At 41.8% G+C, this 21,632-nt stretch overlaps 1 protein-coding gene across 1 annotated transcript; it reads right to left on the reverse strand.

Annotated features, from left to right (window-relative positions):
* Positions 1-8,698: 8,698 nt before the first annotated feature.
* On the reverse strand, positions 8,699-14,349 carry LOC147882577 (phenylcoumaran benzylic ether reductase IRL1-like). The gene is made up of 7 exons (XM_087400339.1): positions 14,291-14,349; positions 14,028-14,258; positions 13,482-13,616; positions 13,128-13,365; positions 12,244-12,447; positions 11,234-11,993; positions 8,699-8,803 (listed from the first exon to the last, which is right to left on the reverse strand). Exons 2-6 carry the CDS (start codon positions 14,199-14,201, stop codon positions 11,830-11,832), a joined length of 915 nt encoding a protein of 304 aa, XP_087256465.1. The 5' UTR covers positions 14,202-14,258; positions 14,291-14,349; the 3' UTR covers positions 8,699-8,803; positions 11,234-11,829.
* Positions 14,350-21,632: the final 7,283 nt, after the last annotated feature.

Genomic DNA, 21,632 nt, shown 5'->3' on the forward strand with positions numbered 1-21,632 from the left:
TTTCGTACTACCTATGGCAAGCTAATTCCATTTCTTCCAAAACATCAAAAGGGAACTATAGCCAAGTAGCCTCTGGCCAGCAAGAAGTGAAACTAAAGTAATGATGAATAGGAAGATACAGCAAGACAAGATGATGAAGCCACCAAGACACTTGATGAAGTTGTAAAATCCACACAAGCCTAATACCAAGCACTACCAAAGGTGGCCGATGACACAAAAGGATGACCCAGGAACCTATTTTGACCACTGGGGTAGAACACCAAGCCCCATTCCTCTAAGGTTCAAACCCACAACCTGAGCATTAAAAACCCAATGCCCAAACTATTAGGCCAAAGCCATAGAGGCCAAGGTTAAAGCTTTGTAGGATTATCTCCATAAATGAATTCAATTAACTTTTTTTTTCACAAATTAAGGTCCAATCTTGCACTATAGGATGGCCTCGTAGTTGTCAGGAGTGTTGTATCTACCAATGGTGTGGTTAGCTACAAAGTGGTGGAGGGGGCTGTGTGAGGGGTGTCTTGCACTTGAGCTAGAGAAACTCTTGAGCAAGGGCTGCATCCTAGTGCTGTTGCTCTCGTTGTGGCCTTTTCTTGTCCTTTTGGGTTGATGCCTCAATTTTTGTTGGGACAAGGTGGAGGTGGTGCTAGTGCCTGCCTGGCTAACCGTTTGCTTGTGATTGCTTCCTTGCACACCATGTCAACCATGACTAGTTGGTGCTACCAGTAGAAAAATATTCATTAGCTAGTAAATCACCAATGATAAGATCATTGGGTCACCAAGTTTGTGGTTGTGTGATTGTGGCATAATTTTCCTATCTCATTGAAGAAATATTATATACGGGATGGATTTCTTGGGTTGCAGATGGTACGACCTATTTCCATAGGAATAAAATGCACTCACCTTTGTGTGTGATGTGCATGTACATCAGTTCACACATTTAGGTGCGAGAGAGATGGCAATGGAAGTGTGAGCACTTAGGTAGCCAATCAAGTTTTTTGAAAAATGGTGATTCATTTGAGAACCTAGGTGGTTGAACTTGGCCATCATTTTGAAAGAGACCATTAGACATAATGAACATTTGAAACCTCTCTATCAATTTTCCCAGCCACTACCTTTCCTTCCTTTGTCAACTCCAGTATCTGAATGGGCTGCCTCTACTCCCTTTGTAGCATAGCGTGTGGCCCAAATGTTGGTGGCAATCTAGCCACTGCTAAGCTGAGGTGCCCAAACAGGCACCTTGTTTCTCAACTATAGAAATATCAAGAGGAGGGTCAGGGCCTGGCTACCTTCTATTGGTCTTGATTAACTGTTTCATCAAACAATACCCCATTCTTGTTCTTGGATGGGTTGTACTTGACCATTGCCTTGAGTTTGCAATGGAGATTGAGGATCTCTATACATTTATGATGTTGATTGTGGAAGATGCAGTGCTTGTTGTGTAGACTCCTTGGTGAGTTGGGATTTCCACCATGTCACTATCATACACATTAGAGACCTTAGATACTTTCCTTCTCGGGAGGAACTGGATGCATAGTATAAATATGTGGATGGTGGGAAGGGCCCTTGCAAGCTCTTCTAACCCCATACGGTATAGTGTTGGTAGAATATAAGGTTCCATCATTGCTTCATAACACTCTTTGTTGATAGCTGATGTTGAAATTAGCTTTGGGTTTGTACAATGTGCCATGTGGACATTGAGCTAATAAATCTAGTTAAGGAACAATTGGTCAAGTGCTAGGTGCTGAGTGCTTGTTGATCTCCTTGTTGATCTCCACATAGTAGATGGATGGATTTCTTGTTGTGGTCCCTTGGGAGATATGAGAGGATTTAGTGTCCCCTACATGCAGCAACATCCACAGAGGGCTCAGATTGGGAAATAGGTGCTTGAGGGTGGGAAGGTTCAATTGGGGTATGAGAAGACAATGGGGACGTGTGATCCATGGTAGGTGGTGGGAATAGATTTGGAAGATTGATCATGAGATGAAGAAAACTTGAGATAGTTCAGAGGAGACAATATCATCAAGGGTGCAGAAAGAGGTGAATCATTACTGGGCATGATAATTGAGGGTGTGGAAGTGGTTATTTTGTGTCTGTGGTTGGTTTGTGCATTGGAATCTTGCAAAATTTTTGAAAAGTTTTGGACAGAGTTTTCAGTATGCGACTCTACCAAAAAATGACTCGGCCATCTGAATCAATAGGGATCTGGCTAGTAAGGTTTTTACCTACTCATAACATAGAGTATCCTCGTGATGTGGTAAAAAGTGTAACATCTTTCTTGTACCTTTTACTAGTAGCTATAGGATATACTCGTTAATCCCATTTGAGTCACTAACCTTAGTAGAGAGGGACATTTCAATTCAAGAGTCTCCTACAAGCAACGATGTCACTTCAATCCAATCATACAAAGGAGAATCTAGAGGAAACCATTTCATATTAAATTGGCCATGTAGATTATGGCAATTAGCTAATCTCACTATTGCTACACCTATCATGTTTGAGATGTGGATTAGTACCTTGTGGCATCACTAAGACTTAGCTACATGTTGCATCAAAGTTTTGAAACCCTTTCCATGCAAGGAAGACCTACATATGTGGAGAATGTCATGCTACCCTATGGTGAATGTGTACTAATAACCATAGCCCTACAACACGTGCACAAGTTATTATCATTAGTTGTTTTTTATATATATCTACTCATAGGTATAATATTGTTGGTACGGCTTTGACAAGTATCTCACCTTAATCTTAGTGGCTTTCCTTCTACATTCACCATAATGTTTGAGATATTAGATCTTGTTTGGCGTATGCAATAATGTATCTCTCTCTATCAACTATAATTTTGGCTATATGGGTGACATAATGAATCGTACTTAGAAATATTCTACAATGTTGGATTCGATTATACTTAATTGTGCATCCTCTATTAATTCTTTGCATAGTTCTATGGATCTTCCATATAATACAACTTTTAGGTTGTCATTACTCATCTAGTGACTTTTTCTTTCTCATGTTTAATCCTATCAAAATCAATGTGGAATGCGAAACCCCTTACATGTTGGTTAATAGTTCTAAAGTATGGGAAATGAACCCTAGATCTTGCTTGACTATTTGTTCTACAAAATCCCTTGATCTTGCGTGACTATCTGCATAATTTCCCTATACTATAAGAAAAAGAAATTAGAGATCATGGCATGGAAAAAGGAAAATTTTCCTTTGTAACCCTTGGACATTAACAAGGGTATTAGATAATTGAGACCCCATTGGATTCCCATTAGTACATGCTCTAACCCATTGGTCAGTAAGGTGAGGCGCAATTTTAAAAGAGCTAACTTTTGAATATTTCTTTATACTAACTGGCACCAAGAATGGCCATTGAAGGGTTGATAATGGAAGACATGCCCCATTAATGGCACGAGGGTTCATGAGGACTTTGCCACTTCCCCACGTGGCATAAAATACAAAGGAGAGAAGGCATGAAAATTTGCAACAAATGAATTTCATTCATTTGGTCTACCAAAAGAGAGAGAGAGAGAGAGAGAGAGAGAGAGAGAGAGAGAGAGAGAGAGAGAGAGAGAGGGAGGGAGGGAGGGAGGGAGGGAGGGAGGGAGAGAGAGAGAGAGAGAGAGAGAGGGGGGGGAGATAAAAAGATGGGATGCAAGTAGCAAGAGAGAGAGGGAGAGGGATCTATATATATATATATATATAGAGAGAGAGAGAGAGAGAGATGGAAATAGCAAGAGAGAGAGAAGAAGGGCGAGAGAAAGAACGGCGGAGGAAAATTAGAGATGACATTCACGGGGCCTTCCAAGTGTTGTGGAGAGGATTATTTCATGTGGATGGGATGGTTGTGTACACTAAGGAGTGATCAGACCAATAAATGTATTTGTTCCATGTGTTGGTGAGCGTCCACATGGCCATGCCCCTAGATGTGGTTCAGCAGCAGTGAGCCGTAAATTGTTATTGGTTGGGAGATTCCTTGGTGCATGTTTCGCTTCTAAATGAATTTGATAAGTGTGCTAAGGCCTTGGCTAGGCTTATTGTAGCAAATGTTCAAATCTCTAACAATGTAAGCAGGTGCATGTGGTTGGGTGTGCCATAGAATTTGTTGGATAGTATCCATGAGTTGAGAGTATTTGCTTGTAGATGTTGATGATTCCAATGTCATGAAGGGGCAAATTGATGTGTGTGTGTGTGTATGCCTATGGGCTTGGAGTCCTCCAATGATATGTCACATGGGGGATGTTTGATAGAAGCAAACACTCTTTATCAAGGTAAGTATGCAAGACCAAACTCTTTTACACCACAGAGGATGGTTATTTCATAGCTACATAGGTCTTTCTTAAAGAGTTCCCAATGTTTTTCATCTCTTTATATGGAATAAATGAACCATGTGAGCGCATCAAGCATTTGGCAAACCTCCTCTGCTTATTTGTTGGACAAGAAAGGAATGTTTTTATGGGATTGGAATATGGAAATGCAATGGTTAGACACGTCTCATGATTCTCATGTTATCATGGGTCTAGAATTAGATGCATAGGTCAACTTTACTCACGGATGTAGTTTGGTGGACTGGTGTATCCTTTCCCAACTTCGGCACCTAGACAGGTTTACTTGGCAAGGACGCAGCTCTGGCTACTGCTAGGATTCAATCAATCTTGGGATTGGAATATGGAAATGCAATGGTTAGATAGGTATCATGATTCCCATGTTATCATGGGTCAAGAATTAGATAATGTTTTGGGATGATACTCCCACCATTGGGAATTTAAAGTATGGCCAGCATAGTGAAGATTGTTGTGAGCATGATTCCATCACTTTTGAAAGCTCTTATGTAGAATTGTACAAGGGTTGGTACAGTAGCCATTATCACCAACTCTTGTACTTTCCATGAGCAGGTCTCACTCAATAGCCATGTAGATGCTACCCAACAAGTGGATGGAGGTGGGTGACAAGCTTTCTTATTTCTTCTTCAAGTATGTGAAGGAAAAAGAAATCGGAGAACAAATAACTGTAATTAATGAGCATGGACAACAGATCACTCAAGAGCTTGAAATTACTAAAGTCATTCATAGGCACCTCGCAAGCACTGTGGGATCTTATTCGTCCCACTGATTATGACAACAAATTTAGAGGGTTTCTTGATCCTCTATCCCCATCATTCCTAAGTAACCTATTCTTATATCCAATATCTCTATTGTGACTTTCTATGAGGAGATTGATGGGAACCCATTCAACTTTGTCTATGTCTAGATGAATCACGTTAGGTCTAACTTTATCTTTAATGCAATCTACCACGTCTTTGAAAAGGTCCATATGCTTATGGATTGTAGAAGTGACATCTACCTTGCAATCAAAAATTTCATAAAATTCCACCTCTCTACTCGTATATAACGAGTAGAATCCATGAAGCCATGGTATGCCTCATGTAGTGTGGCCATTGGAGGTCTATGGAAGATGGTAGGAGCAAGGGTGGTTTCTAGTAGGTGAGCACAATAACATCCAAGGATGGAGTAAGAGCCAGTCAACCCTTGCATTTACTTGCAAAAATGAACCTCAGGAAACTTAACCTTAGCCAAAATGCCACATGGTAATCAATGAGAAGGTCTTGGAAACTTTGAGAAATTTCCTTCAAAGAGACGACGGAAAAACACAGAGAATCACAACTCCCTCGATTCTTCAAGGAATGGCAAGTAGCTTTGTTAACATATGTTTCAGGCAGTCCCGGATCCAATGGGATAGACAACTTTGCAAATGGAGGCCCGAATGTTGAGATCCCACTCACAAGAAATGGCAAAATGAAGACGTCGGAGTAGACAAAGATTCACCACAGCTTCAAATGTTCATGGAACCAGAAGTAGCTTCTCAAGTAGAAGTTTTGGACCACTCTAGATCCACTAGGAGTGTCAGAACTGCAAATGATGGCCTGGATATGGCGATCCAACACACGAAATCCTCGTAGGAAATGAATTTCGTCACTTTTTGTAGGAGCTATAACTTTTCACTGAAAACTCGGATGACAGAGATGTTAAAAGTGAAAATGTAGCTCTCAGTCTGATCTTTAAGTAAAAATTATATCTCTAACTCCAGATATTTGTGCCACTACATATGTGTGTCTGAGAAGATTTGCTTATATCCTCTGCCTTCAACTTTGCAACCCAGTAAAACAAATGCCCAAGAGGATTTTGCCCCTTTCTCTCCAGCTACTATAGCAGCTCTAAAATATGTAGCTCCTCTTGCTGAACAAGGATCTTTGGGATGCACCACTCTCTCTCCAGGCTAGAGGCTGCACCAGGCTACTCATGCTACTGCCAGGCTGTACTGCCAAGCTCTGATACCAATTGTGAGGACACAACGGAAGCTGAGAGGGTGAGAGGAAGCTTGAGAGACACAAGTTTTGGTGGGTATAGAACACCCTAATATTCTATTTCATCCATATATATATGTGTTTGAGTATTGTACATAACCAAGGTTAAGGTACAGTGGCCTTTAACCCCCACATGTGGGTGTTCTACCTGAGCTCGGGTGTGATCCTAGAGCCCGAAGTCTACTACTACAGCTCTGTGGGAGGAAAGAGAAGATCCATTGGGTGACTTTACCTACATCTTGTGGTTGGAACTCGAGTTTGAAGCAACCATTTGTAGATATGTCAGTTCCGGTGGACTCAGAGGTCCTAAAACTTATGTGTTGCTCATCATTCGCACTCCGGTGGTGTTTATAAATAGACCTGTTTGCAAAAACGTTCAAGTATGGGCTATATATTACAACCATAAGTGCATGTTGGAGAACTAGGATTCCCTAGGTTTCCCTATGAATGCTACATTACAACAAGACTAAAATGATGCATAATGTTAACCGCCTTGGTTAGAATTGCCACATTTTGCACCTTCCCGTGTACTCTTGTAATATCCACAATGCTCTCATGGATTTAGTTAGGTGTTGCGTAGCAGCCCAACAGGATTAAAAATACTAGGAACAAGAGAGTACAAAAGATAAGAAGAGAATGAGAACATAGGGTGGCCCTGCCTTCAAAAGGTAACACATATAAAACGCCAAAAGTTTCAGTTTGGTCTTTAGTTATTGAATGGAAGTTTGAGGGATAGGTCTCTCTTTTTCCAAAATTTGTGCCTTGTGTTCTTCTCGCTTCTTGCATTTTGTGAATGCGTACTCATCCCCCTTCCTCTTTTCTTGCCTCTGCTTCCCATCCCCTCACCCTCTTCCTGTCCCTTCTCTGCTCCCTTCTTCCTATTCTTCTCATGTGGATTCACACTTGCAACAACCCCGGGAGCCATTTGAGAGACACCTATGGATCATTCATGCTTGCATACCTTCCATAAGGAATATATTGGTGTAGGAGGCTCCATCGGCACACTTATAAGATCCCATAAGGAGTATCTTGGAGTAGGAGGCTCCATCTACACACTTATAAGATCCCCATGACGTGTGAGTCACCACCAAGTCTATGCATTTTTGTTGCCATTACCAAGGAGTTAGAGGTATACTTTTGCTTGCATGTGCTTGTCCCATTATCTCCCATTGTCCAACACTTAATAGCTAGGTTAAAAGTAGTTTGTATAAATGTATGTAAATAGTGATTGAGAAGAGAGAAAGATAGTCAATTTGAGTTGATTGTAGATGCCTTTTAAGGTTTCTAGTTGCACAAATCTAGGAAAAGGTAGAGGTGATCATTGCTAAACCTTGTATGCTATCCAATCCTTAGAGAAAAGATGAAAACTGATGATTGAATGAGTGTTTCAAGGTCTAGGATATGAAAAACAGTCCTCTTCTTGAGAAAACACTCTATTTTGCTTCAAACTTGCGTGTTGTTTGTTGTTTCTTGTTTGTAAGTAGGTGGAATAGGTAGAGAATAGGTAGAGAAGTACCTCCCTAGCACTCCAAACCCTATATATAAGTGATGGAGGCTCAAAAATATCCAAAAATTCCAGTCCAAAGAAGACATGCTAGGTTAACAACCCAACATACGTAGTGTTATAATGTAGTACATGTTGTATTAATTTAGGCACATTGAAGTAGCATTGACCATATGCGACAAACTAATACTCTGACATTTGACAAGATCTTCCAACTAGCACATTAAATGCACACAATATGATCCAAAATTGGAGTCAAGCCTTAACCCAATGCACATTGAGTTATTAACACTAGCACACACTGAGTTAGCAACCCAAGACATGCTGGGTAAAGGCTAATTCACGCATGTTCAATTAGCTGGTCATCACTACAAGAGTTTAACTTTGAGCTAAATTTCATCATTTTGATCATTATGTAATCAACAATCTACTGAGTATTCGCCAACCACCTAGAGCCACTGAGGTAAATCTCAAGCATTGATAAAAGTGGTAGAATTGGTAATTGATTGAACTAAGGGACACACTAAGAGGATCATTCATAAATGAGGTTTGTCCCCAGTAGTCCCAAATGGAGTCCCACTAAAGGTTATGTTAGCTTACATTGGATTGGATTAGATCGAGTTAGATAAGGTTGGGTTCGTTACGTTAGATTGGATTCAGTTACATTAATTTAGGATATGCTAGTTAGATCAAGCAAATCTTGCATGCTTGATATAACACCATCTTAATAAACACTAATCAATGTCAATTTTCAAGTTATACATTTTTATATGCAAAAATAAAAAAAGTTGGATTTGATATCGTGCTCAGAGTTGTAGATTGAAACTTATTCCAAATATGTCCCTCTATTGATTGTGGCCTCAAGCTCAAGAATATGCGAATGTTTAATATCATGCTTCCATGCATCCCACAACCTATGTAGAAGAGTCATGCCACTTCTTGTTTTGGTTGGCTCTTGAGCAGCTGCAACAATCTCCTTTGATTTTGTTGTGGAGATTTCCTACTTCAAATGCACATGAAAATTTGTGAAGCAGTTGAGTATTTCTACATACAATATGGTGCATGTAACTAGATTGGGATGTGACATCCTTATGATATATTTAAGAATCCACTATATTCAAAATGTGGTGTTATAAACCCCTTGGAAGAGAAGGTCCAACGATGCTACTGTAGAAAGACCGCTACATTTGAATATTTAGCCCGATCAAGTACCAAAACTCAAAACTTTTCACCTTCCTTCTGAGTAGCACTAGCTGTCCCGGTTTTTTTAGAACCCAAAACTTGCTTGCTCAGAATGGAAAAACCATTGCTTTATAATCGGCACTCCTGGTCCTAATCTGTACAAAGAGAGGTGGCTTTAGGCTAGGGATCAGCAGATGGTCAGTGTGCAACCTCTTACAGTAACTCCTATACAAATTGGTCCAGATATTCGTCTGCAGATGTGTACTTGACGTCTAGGTAAATATGCACAATGCAGTCATGATTTTTTTAGGAACTACCTTGGAGCAGCCCAAGAGGATTGTAAATACTAGTAACAAGAGTGTAGAAAATATAGGAAGAGAATGAGAGCATAGGGTTGGCCCTCCCTTCAAAAGGTAACATGTATAAAAAAAAGGTTTGACTTTAGTCTTCAGTTGTTGGATACAAGTTTGAGGAATAGAAGCTCTCTCTTTTTCCAAGGATTGTGTCTTGTATTCTTCTTGATTCTTGCCTTTTGTGAATGCCACTCATCCTCCTTATCCTTCTCTTGCCTCTTGGTTCCCATCCCCTCCTCTTTCTCTCCCTTGTCCCTGGCTTGAACCACATATTCATAATCATGACAGTGAGAGTCATTCATGCCCAGGGGATCTCTAAGCCTTTTCTTTTGTCAAACACTCTCCACATCCCCTTGGAGATGTTGTTGATCACTGCATATTCCAGCTGCACAGTGTAGAATTTGCAACTCTAACTACTTGTTGAGGGCTAACATAACTTGATCTTGTGTGGCCTATTTGGTGAAGCAAGTTCTCTAGAGGAGGACCCGATCCAATATGCAATCCTTGTGCATGTTGCTCACACCTTTTCTTTTGGTCATTTCCAGGGGTCGAAAGGAACCGCTATAGTAACCACCACGCGCCTTCCTTCTTAGCCAGGTGAAAATCTCCTTCTGGCCAACTTCCGTGCAGCTAGCAAGAAAACCCTTCTGATGCCAACCAACTCCCATGCTTTTACTCTATTAAGTTTGTGCATGGAGTATTGGCAATTGACTCTGTGTCCATGATCTGAAAGTAATAAAGAGTTTTGTTAAATAAAACAAAATTTCAATTTTAATCAAGTCACTAATGCCGACCAAACCATGCAAGAGGCAAGAACCACCAACGCGGGTGTACCGTTGTGCCTTAGTTGTGGAGTAAGTCATCTCTACAAGGACTGTTTGATGCAAAGGACCCCTAGAACGACTACAAATCCGAAGGCCATCATCTACTTGCTTAGTGTAGAGCAAGGCCAAGTATCTTCGATGACCTTGGATGTGATAACCAAGGCCCAAGCTAGAGCCTTTAGTAAGGGCAATTATGTGACACATCAATTGAATAGTAAACCAATGGGCTCTGGGTTCACCCCTCGCCCCTACACCTCCATGCCACCTCCCTTGCCTTCTTCTCAACGATCCTCTTGCCTTGACTCCGATTGCTCTCCCCTATGCGTCCCCCTTCCCTTTCCCTATGAATTCCCTACACCTCCATTTCCTTCTTCCCTCCTCCCCTCACCTCCCCTCTCAGCCACTCTCTTGCGCCCTCTCCCTCCCATGTCAACTCCCTTACACCTCCTCCTGTCTCTCGTCCCCTTGCCTCCCCGCTCAAATCCCTCTCACCTACCCCCCCCTTTACCGCCTTCCCTTCTTCTCCCTTGACCTCCCTTCTCCCCTTCCACCCTTGACTTCACCTCTCTCCTCTAGGTTCCCCTCCTGCCTTGCCCCTCACGCCTCCCCTCGCCCTTCACCTAGGTCAAGTTATGTCCGCTATAAAGTTACCTTAGCTAAGGTTATGTTAGCTTACACTGGATTGGATTAGATCGAGTTAGATAAGGTTGGGTTAGTTAGGTTAGGTTGGATTCGATTACATTAATTTAGGATAAGCTAGTTAGATCAAGCAAATCTTGCATGCTTGATATAACACCATCTTAATAAACACTAATTAATGTGAATTTTCAAGTTATAGATTTTTATATGCAAAAATAAAAAAAGTTGGATTTCATATCATGCTAAAAGTAGTACATTGAAACTTATTAAAGATAGAGTCCAAATATGTCCCTCTATTGATTGTGGCCTCGAGCTCAAGAATATGCGAATGTTTGATGACTATGTATCATACTTCCATGCATCCCACAACCTATGTAGAAGAGTCATGACACTTCTGGTTTTTGTTGGCTCTTGAGAAGCTCCAACAATCTCCTTCGATTTTGTTGTGGAGATTTCCTACTTCAAATGCACATGAAAATTAGTGAAGCAATTGTGTATTTCTACATACAATATGGTGCATGTAACTAGATTGGGATGTGACATCCGTATGATATCTTTAAGAATCCGCTATATTCAAAATGTGGTGTTGCTGATTATAAACCCCTTGGAAGAGAAGGTCCAACGATGCTACTGTAAAAAGACCGCTACATTTGAATATTTAGCCCGATCAAGTACCAAAACTCAAAATTTATCACCATCCCTTCTGAGTAAGCATCATACAATATCCATAAGACTGCTTAGCGTGAGTAAGCATCATACAATAGCCATAAGACTGCTTAGCGCTAAATCAAATCACCACCTGCTGTCCCGATTTTATTGGAACCCAAAACTTCCTTGCTCAGATTGGAAAAACCATTGATCTAAGCAAATGGCTTTATAATCGGCACCCTTGGTCCTAATCTGTACAAAGAGGGTTGGCTTTAGGCTAGGGATCAGCAGATGGTCAGTGCGTTACAGTAACTCCTATACAAATTGGTCCAGATATTCGTCTGCAGATGTGTACTTGACGTCTGGGTAAAGTGCAGTGGCCTCAACGTCCTCAGGGCCAAGGTCAAAGTTACTCTGATCACCTTTGATAACGATGTCATGAAGGATTGCTGGGAAAATGTTGCCTGGAAAGGGGGTTTCTGCAGGAATCAAGTGAAACATCAACATATGCTGCTTGGACATGAAGGTGAAGAGGAAACTGTGTTTATGCTCTCCAAATAAGTAATTCTAATTTTTTTTTTCCTTCCAATATGCAGAAACGAACCTGAAAATTTATCAGAGTTGGGAATTGTCTTACTTTTATCTACTTCAAGCTTCTAAGGTTATCTAAGTGGAAGACTTATTTACCTTCCATCTGCTTTAAATTATCAGAATGAAAGATCTCCTTACCTTGGATTTGCTTGACTATTTGTTCCTCTGTCACAACTTCTTTTTCAAGCGTTTTCCCAATCTTCTTCTCCCATAGCAGCACCAGCTCGTTCTGTGTGAGAATGTTTGCAGGTGGCCTGATGTGTAGTCTCTTATTTAAAGTTCTGGGATCATCCACGGCCTTGACAGTGTACGTGCCAATGTCTTCCTCCCGGACACAGATAGCTGAATTGAACGATTCAACAAAGATAGAGCAGTCAGGAATCAAACAGACTCGGGATATTCTGGAGGATGACTACCAGCTGAAACTGTTTACTGGGTGCTTTAAGAAAATACTGTTGGTCCACTCCAACTCATTACCGTGTCAGGTAACTAAAATGCATGTTCGCATTTATTTTCCCATCGCATGATTTCAAGAACCAACTAGGTAGTGATTTCAAAGTTCGGAATTCGCGTGTGAACTCGAGCAGGCTTTGAGGAAATTGAGAAACTGATTTCGGCTCACAAAATCTATGTAAAACCGACCCACAAAGCCTTTAATGCCACATTTGATGCCTGCAAGTCCGATTTCGCTTGCAGGCGATGTTCGCAACTCAAGAACCTTCACAATTAGCCAAGAAACTAGCCAACGGTACACCTAGCATTGAAAAGAGGGCACACCCACAAAGCCAGAATTCGAATGCGCAAGCTAAGCGACTACCGTTCGGTACTGAACATGGTTTCTCCCAACTTTTCAAACTCCTTCCGTGTGCTTTAGCAGCCTTTAGCTCATAAAAGAAGCCTACTTTTTACACCTTGCTGAGATCGATTCGCTGGAGCAAACATCATTTGCGTAATGCCTTGGGACAATACTAGTATGGTAGATTCGTAGGGATAAAACAAAGGGTACGAGGAGATGTACTCACTTTTCACGTCACCACTACCATAGATCAAAGCTTTGTCTTTCGGTGGGGAGGTGTGGCCCGGCTGAATAAGGTTTGCCAGAAAGTAGCCTGCGAAACCATTGCTAACAACGAAAGTATGTGGAATTTGTGCCTCCTCCACAGCACGACGAATTTGTGATTTGAGCTTGAATATGGACTTGGCCGGCTCCAACGCTTGCAGGCGATCAACATCGTTGCCGAATTCCGAAGGGAAAAAGCGCTAAACGACCGAGCAAGAAGACGGGAAGAGAGAAATTAGAGAAGGACAACGAAATTAGATGACGTTTATGGGAATCAGGTTTGTTTCTGAGCTGAAGTAGTCTGCAGCGCCATTACCTTGACAGTCCCAACCTCTTTTATGGCTGCAATAATCTTGGTCTGATCCGGAATCTGACCGCCTCCAACAGCCGAAATCACCACATCCACCTGCTTAATTGCAGCCACAAGGCTCTCATGATCATCCAGAGAACCCTGTGGAAAATCGAAGGCCAAAGAAAATCTAGGTGGATCAGCGCATCGCTAGAAAATGGGCCTACGTCGATCGATGCGCCTACATTGCTCAGTCTCTTCTCCCACGTCTCACCCAGATCACGCAAATCAAAGACAGAGAAGCTGTAGAAAAAGAAAACTTGGAGGATTGTCTCATCAACTTTGTAGTTACTCGGAATGTTACTAGCAGCGGATTTCAGAAAGCCCGAGTGCAACTACACCACCAAATAAACAGAGATTTGGCATTCGCAGGTGAGGCATCCCTGGTGCAGCTACACCGGAACGCTTCCGCCAGAGCCAAAAAATCAAAATAACTGTACTGGCAGCAACATATATCCGATGCAAATTAAGAAGCATTGAACGGAGGGCAGGAAAGGGAAAAGGACAAAGGACCTGGAGGATGGTGATGCCGGAGGATTGGAAAGAGGAGATGAGGTCGGGTTTGGAGGAGAGGGTGGGGGGGCGGACGAGGACGAAGGTGGGGTGATGGGAGGAGGCAGCAGAGAGGGCGATGAATTTGCCGATGTAGCCGGTGGCTCCGACGACGAGAATTTTGGTGGTGGACATGGCGACGCACGACGATGAGAGCTCAGTTCGAAAATCGTTGAATCAAGCTCACAAAAACTCTCACACAAACTCAATCGAGCTCACAAAACTTTCACACAAACTGCAACATCCCAACGAAGAAGCTCTGAGTCCCTTAACAAGTCAGCTCATCACCTCGCCTAACCTTTTCCATTAGTTTTAACCTTCTTACACCCTTCATTACCTACACTAACCCTTTATTGCTCTCGAAATCCTGCACACACCCAACCTTAAACGAAGGTGCATGCACCTCGCCAACAATCTAGGTGCATGCACAGAGCTAATGAAGTTAAGGTGAGTGCATAATAAGATGCATGGAGATAAAAGTTGAGGTGGGTGGTGCTCAATCAACTTTTTCACACAATTGGGTCATCTCACGGAGCTCACACCTGTTTTGGATTGATTTTATTCGCATCCATCGCGTCATTTGAACCAAACCTAAGCCACTCAATAACTTCTTTCATCTCCTATGCTTGGGCGGTGGCATGCACAACACCCAGTTCCGAGTTTACATTCGTCTTTTTTGGGTAAGGCTCGTCTGCACACCCGGGTTGTGAATGGTGCCCATCCAATCGATGTTCACCTTTGAGGGCCAGTGCACACGCTAGGTAAAATGTGCACCTGGCTTTGCACCATCTGCGCACTGGAACAGTAAACAAGGAGCCCCTGGAATGGAAAACTATGTTCATGCAGCGTTAATTGGCTTCCTTGGGTGACGAAATTACTACTGGCTGCTGGTGTACAGCTCTGCATGTGCCGCACTCTTCTGCACACTGGCGCATCGGTGCCATGTTTGGCAACCTAGAAATCCAAGGTGCTGAAATGAGCACCAAGCGCGCATCGATGCGCATTTGGTATTTCCATCGTGTGAACTAAACTACAAGCAGCCACTACAAGCAGCCACTGGTGCATTTGCATGCCCGTGTGCACTGGCTCTGAGCTTCGCCTCTTTTATCATCTCTTCTTGTACATCAATTCGTGCCAACAACTTGAGCGTGTGGCCTCAATCGTCACCAGGCCACTCTCCCTCCCCGCCAGTGCTCAAAGGGCCATCGCATCAAGCAATGCGAAAACAAGCCCGCAGAGCCTATCCCCATGCAACTAAGAACCAAGGGGCCATGGCTTGACATTGCAAGGTGTCAAACATGGTGTAGGTTACCCGCTCTAGTGTGATTCACGCCTTGTAGGTTTCCCATTTTTCCTCATCGGCTTCACTTTATCAAGTAACTTGAACCTGAATGGCAAGAGGGGCACTACTTACCATCCTTGAGTGAGAATTTCTAGGTGCCAAGGGTGCCCTTGGACTCGAGAATTATCTCTACTTGCCTACCTCCAAAAATGGTGTGGTGGGCTGTTGGATAATTCCATTGGGAGTCCGAATTGAATTGGGATTTCCAAATAAGTTGGGAGAGCCAATCCACGGGGATTTCCAAACGAGTTGGCAGAGCCAATCCATGGGGATCGGTTGCCTCACATCTCCTTTTTGTTTCACACTTTTTCACCTTCTTTTAATCCCTCCTATACGGTCTATGGAAAGTGCTGAATTTTTCTCACTAACTTGCACCCCTTGTTTCTCGTCAAACTGACCATGTCAGAAAGCTGGTTAGTGTTTAATTTTGTGTTAGTTTTGTTAATGGGCATGAAAGGTTGCCTTTCAGTTGTGTCGTGTTTAATGGCTTTGCCACCTTTATTTTTATTTTAATCAGTACAGGTCAACTCCTCTATTCACTCACTCACCCTCCATCCCCCACCATTGCCTACTTCCTAACTACTACCTCTCTCCTACCATGTACCTCCTCCTACTTCCCATTCCTTTGGTTCTCTGTAGAAACCTCTACCCCAGAAATAAACCCCAAAGTTGCAAGATTATTTGTGAGACTCTCCACCTTATGGTGAATCTAATCTCCTATAAGATGTAAGTTGGACTTAAAACAATTTCCCAAAACTTTTGGAAGATGATCTGTAAGATGTTCGACCTTTAGGTCGCATCCCCACATTCAAGCCTCCTAGATAAAAGACCCATCCTATGAGAACAACATCCCTCCTTCAAGTACTATTCTGCCACCCATGCAAAAGAAAGTAAAAAAACATCAGGACAAATTCTAGCAGTATCTATGAAATTTTAACAATATCCACACATCGAAAATGCGTCATCTTTAAAGCAACTATTCATTTTGGAGATTAAAGGTTCTACATATTTATGAGCTCTATATCGTATGCAGAGGTGCAACCACAAATCTAGTAGGCAACAAGTTCATCTCCCATCCACATGTTTCCCCTCTTTCTACCAACTAGCTTATCAATTTGATGGGGACTTGAGGCTAATTTTGATCATCCCACATGCATCTCATTGCAATGCAATTTAATGTGAGTTACACTAAGTTATGTCACAATCGAATTGTTGCATCTGTGATGTCACAATTTAGTTATGTTTGTTTGAGATAACCGCAATTTTCAATTTTTAAACAATTGAATTGTGAAGTATCATGTTTTTTAGAGAAGGTAACATAGGGAAGAGACTTGGGCATTTGCACCTTCATGTAATCCTCTATAATAATGTTGATTTTACAATGTACATTATAAAGTAGAACTCCTAGATGTACATTTGAGTATTTGTGCAAGGATATAAACCTCTAATCATTTTCTAGGGCTTGATAATGCACTTGTAAGTTCTTGTGCATTATCTTAGTAATAATATGGTTGCAAATGCACAAATGACATAGTGCATTGTGATAATAATATGGTTGCAAATGCACAAATGACAAAGTGCATTGTGCATTTGCAACCATGTCATTGTGCATATTCTTAATAATGTGCTTAACTCATTCAATTTGAACCTTTTTGTGAGTTTAATAATGAACTTCACTCAATTAGATTCAACCACACTTGCTTCTTTTAAAAGCCCTTCTGAGGCCCTTTTATCCTCCTCTCCTTTCTTTTTGACAGTGCAATAATATCGTTTGAAATCCTTGCCCTATTGTACCTTATATCATTGTGGCACCCTAGAATGGTTATTTTTCAACAAGTTAAGAAAAACAATATGTAGATGGGTTTTTTAATTCTTTGGATCAAGTGTTATAGAAATTTTAACATCTAGTGGAAGTCACCATAGTGGGGGAAAGCAAACTAGGCTATGATAACTCTTTTGAAGTAATGATAAGAAGGTGAGAAAACTCCTTCACAAGATCAACCCTACATGAGAAACATCATGATGCATGAGATGGAGTGCAAGAAAGGGACATCTAAGAGTAAAAGGTCCAAGATTATTGTGGTCCCCTTCCATGTCAGGTAAACTATGTGCTATTGTTGTAATAGCACCCATCTGATCCCAATGCACTTCTAGCTATAGAGGAATCATCATAATAACAATGCTGAAGTATATTATTCCATTGATAATGATAGTGGCATCGTTGTTGCTTCAACTAGGCAAGCCATGATTTCACAGTGCATTGATTTGTATGCACTAAGTTGAATGAGGATATCATGAAAGCTTTTCCAAAGCCTAGAGCAAGTTATGTGCTTGAATGCTTGCATGAAGAGATCCCCATGCTCGAAGAGAGGGAAATTTCTAGGAGGTAGATGGCATTGCATTAACTTGCAAGGCTACCAAAGAGCCAAATCATATGAAGCTTCTTGGTGCCATAACAACGGTTGAAAGAAAGCTTTGAGGGAGGTAAATAAAAACTCTAATTCCAATAAGTAGCATGTATGAAGCTAACAAAAGGTGGATTAAGAAGTGTGACACTCCTATCGGATTCCATGGTCGGATGTGTTACGTGGAATATTTTGTATGTCATGTGCTACTCTTTTTGCTATACATCATATTTTTCTTAGTATCAGTATTTCATGCTTCTACAAAAGAATGTGACAAGTCAATAGTGTTATGAGAGTGAGTACAGATCTACACATACAACCATTTTATGCAAGGCCTATTGGACATGCCTGAGAGCCAAGGGCAAGCATGTGAGTGCAGCATGGACAAAAGAAAGCTCCTAATCCCAAACCTTTGCACAAGCCTTGAAAAAGAGAGTTCACATAACAAGGTCCTATATACATCCCTTTGTCTTTTATCTTGGAGGAGAGAGGTGGATTCACGAGTTGTGAAACTAACATGGAAATACAAAAGTAGGCAAATTTTCTTTAAAAATGCTCGGTAACCAAACAAAGTGAGGTGCAAGGTGGATTCAAGGAAGACATGAAATGTGTGGAAATACAAAGAGTCGGTAGACATGCTTTGGAAATGCTGCACACACCAGAAAGGGATACATGAACCAGACCAAGTGAGATGCAAGGTGCATGCACCTAGCCAACAATCTAATAATCTAGGTGCATGCACAGAGCTAATGAAGTTAAGGTGCATGCATAATAAGATGCATGGAGATAAAAGTTGGGGTGGGTGGTGCCCAAGCAACCTTTTCACACGATTACGGAGCTCATACCCGTTTTGGATTGATTCACAGGCGACCTGATAAGCAATCTGAACCGAAAAGGACCACCCATGATGCTGCCGAGGCAGAACAATGGATTGAACTCGCAACAAAAATCGCTAGTCGCAACAAAAGTTGAGATGGGTCACGCCAAAGAGAGCTCATTGGGTTATCTCACGGAGCCCATTTTGTTTTGCATTGGCTTTATTCGGAAATAGAGCCCGCAGGCGAACGTCTCAAATGACTTGATATGGATCTCCACCGAAAAAGACCACCGATGCTGCTGTAAAGGCCCAACAATCGATTTGAACTCGCAACAAAAATCGCAGCTAGTCGTCCTGAAAACAGTGTCACTGCTGGTGTTGAGATGCCTTTGCGCTCTTCAACGATGCTGGTGGAATGCTCTCAAGACAAATCCTGTGTTCTTTTCTACTTTCATAGCATTTGCACTAAAGCGTCGAATAAAAAACGATCAATGTACTATCAGTTGAGTACAAACGAACGAAAGTGCAGCTCGTTACAGGCACTTTTAAGATGGTCGTCACCGGAGCTGTTCCTATGTTCAAAAGCTTGGCGAACATGCTTGTGTTGATCTCATGGTGGTGCCCAAGTACTCTGGTCATCGAAAGTTGGTGGTAGTAGGTACGCTATAGTTCACCTTGAGTGGATTCGCTTAGCCTTGAAAACCTTCTGCTCGGTCCTGCACAAAAAGCCGTATGGCTTGGTCATATAAACTGAAACTTTGAGTGTAACCGGCCCTAATACACCCTCATGGAGAGGCTGTGGTGGAGTTGCAAAAGGTCATCCGTCGCTTCGTTTGAACCAACCTAAGGCACTTGCTAACTATGTTTTGCAGACAAGGCACTTTTAAAGGGGTGCATATCCCCCGTTTGGACGGCATTCCATTGCAAAGACCATATTTGTAGCTTCATTTGAACCAAACCTAAGCCACTCAATAACTATGTTTCATAGACAAGGCACTTTGAAACGATTGTGTATCCCCTGCGGTTATTGAAATTCATTTCTTGTAGGCAATAAAAGAAATCAAATTTCAATTAAAAAGGAGGGTTTGGGGTAAAAAGAAGAGGGTGAGTTCCTGGTTAAACTAAGGAAGGGATGGCATTAAGGGAAGATGTGGAGGAAGGGGCCCCACATGCACATTAAATAAAGACAGCAGACTACATGGTGCCATGGGAGGGGAGGGGCCCCTTCCAATAGACATGAAGGAATAACAATAAATCAAAGAGGGGCCCCTTCATATTATATTAAGTAATGGTTGGCCTAGCATTTGGAGATCACATGTGTGAGCCTTAAGGTTCAAATTTCGCTCCTGGGAGTCTCACACAAGTGATAAAAGATGAATAGCATTCATCAGGCATACCCTTGGGCATTGATCTCTTAAAAAAAGAACCAACAACTAACTTGCACTATTGGAAGAGATCTGACAATCCATTGTTCCTTTGATGGCAGAAAGCATGAGGAAGCAAGGACTACTCGAGTGCCAAGCCTTGTGAAAACCTTTGAACACATTACTCTTAACACCTACTCAAACTGTACGGGAACCCTCTCAGCCTCCCTGGAGCGACAAATGGCATTCAAAGCTACCTTGAAGCAAGGATCCGAATCGTCTCCAGGACGAAGCTTCATGGAAAAGTCATCTAGAGAAAAACGAGGAAGCTCGACTAGACAATCAAGAAAAAGAGAATGTAGTCCCTACCTCGCTATTACCGGTCCTTCTTTTTTATGTATAGCTAGAGAAGAAAGTAGATAATACTAGTGGATGCATGCCTCCCTTGAAAAGAGTAGACGAGTTCTATTTGCAAGAGACTACCTGAGAAGAATAGATAAGCCATTGAAATGGAATCATGCATTCAACTAGAGTGTAACACATTACCAAACTCCTTACAGGGGAATGACCCCTTTACATGATGATTTGTGGGTGATAAGATTTCCACAGATAAGTTGTCAAAGCCCTTTAATTTGAGTCGCCCCAAGGTAGCCACCTCTATTTCTTCCCAATGAGAGACATTATCAATCTATAATTTCTCTTGTTTTCTATAGAAAAAATGTGAACAAATTTGTGTCATGATAGCTTAAGACCAAGTATCAATTAGAAGCTCCCCCTAGAAAAGCTATGCCGAACCAAAATTGTGATGCAATTAGTAACATTGCTCGGTAATGTTAGGATCTCCTTGATTCAAATGCCACCATGAAGTTCATTTCGGCACTAACTAGTAGCAAAGCTGTACTAATTGTCACATGGACAGCTCGGATCGTAATCATAGCAAAAGTCTCAAAATAAGATAACAAGGCCAAAGGGCATAAAAAAGAGCTAAAATCTTTGAGCTTTGGCCTACTAATTTTACAATTCAGAGCTTGCACTTTAAAATTGTGTGCATCGGCGTGAAGTCAAAAGACATTTAAATCAATGTGAGCCATTGTGGGATTCGCAATCCTAAAGTTTCGAGGCATTCAAGAAGGTGAGACAAAGAATCCCTGACGATGGTTTAAGGAGGGTAGGCTAAGAACCGCCATGGCACAAAACCAAGAAAATGCATGCGATGGACGGTGGAGAAAAAGGCACATTTAGTCAATAACATGCAAACTTCATAACCAGCATAAGATGCGCTTGCTATGTGTCATCCAATTAACTAGATGCTCTATTTTTAATAAAGACTATGACTTGACTACATGACCCTAAACCACTCAAACATATCCAACTAGTTTGTGGGACAATGAGGGTGAGTAATAGGGTAGAAATTCTCTACTCGTAGGGGGATAAAATGAGGGTGAGTAATAAGGTGAGTAGATTTTTTACCCTATTACTAACCCTACAAGGAAAAATGGTCAGAGCATCGGGAGCAAGCACGATTGGCAAGAGAGCATTGGGGGCAACAATTACGCAAGGCTCAAGATCAAAAGTCTGAGCTTGTTGGAGAGCAGAACAGACCCCACTAACATCCCTTGGTGACAAAGGGAATGCCTT

This window comes from Dipteris shenzhenensis, chromosome 29 (assembly GCF_047967505.1).
Source record: "Dipteris shenzhenensis isolate YYH24624 ecotype China chromosome 29, Dip_SZ_1.0, whole genome shotgun sequence".
Taxonomy (NCBI): Eukaryota; Viridiplantae; Streptophyta; class Polypodiopsida; order Gleicheniales; family Dipteridaceae; genus Dipteris; species Dipteris shenzhenensis.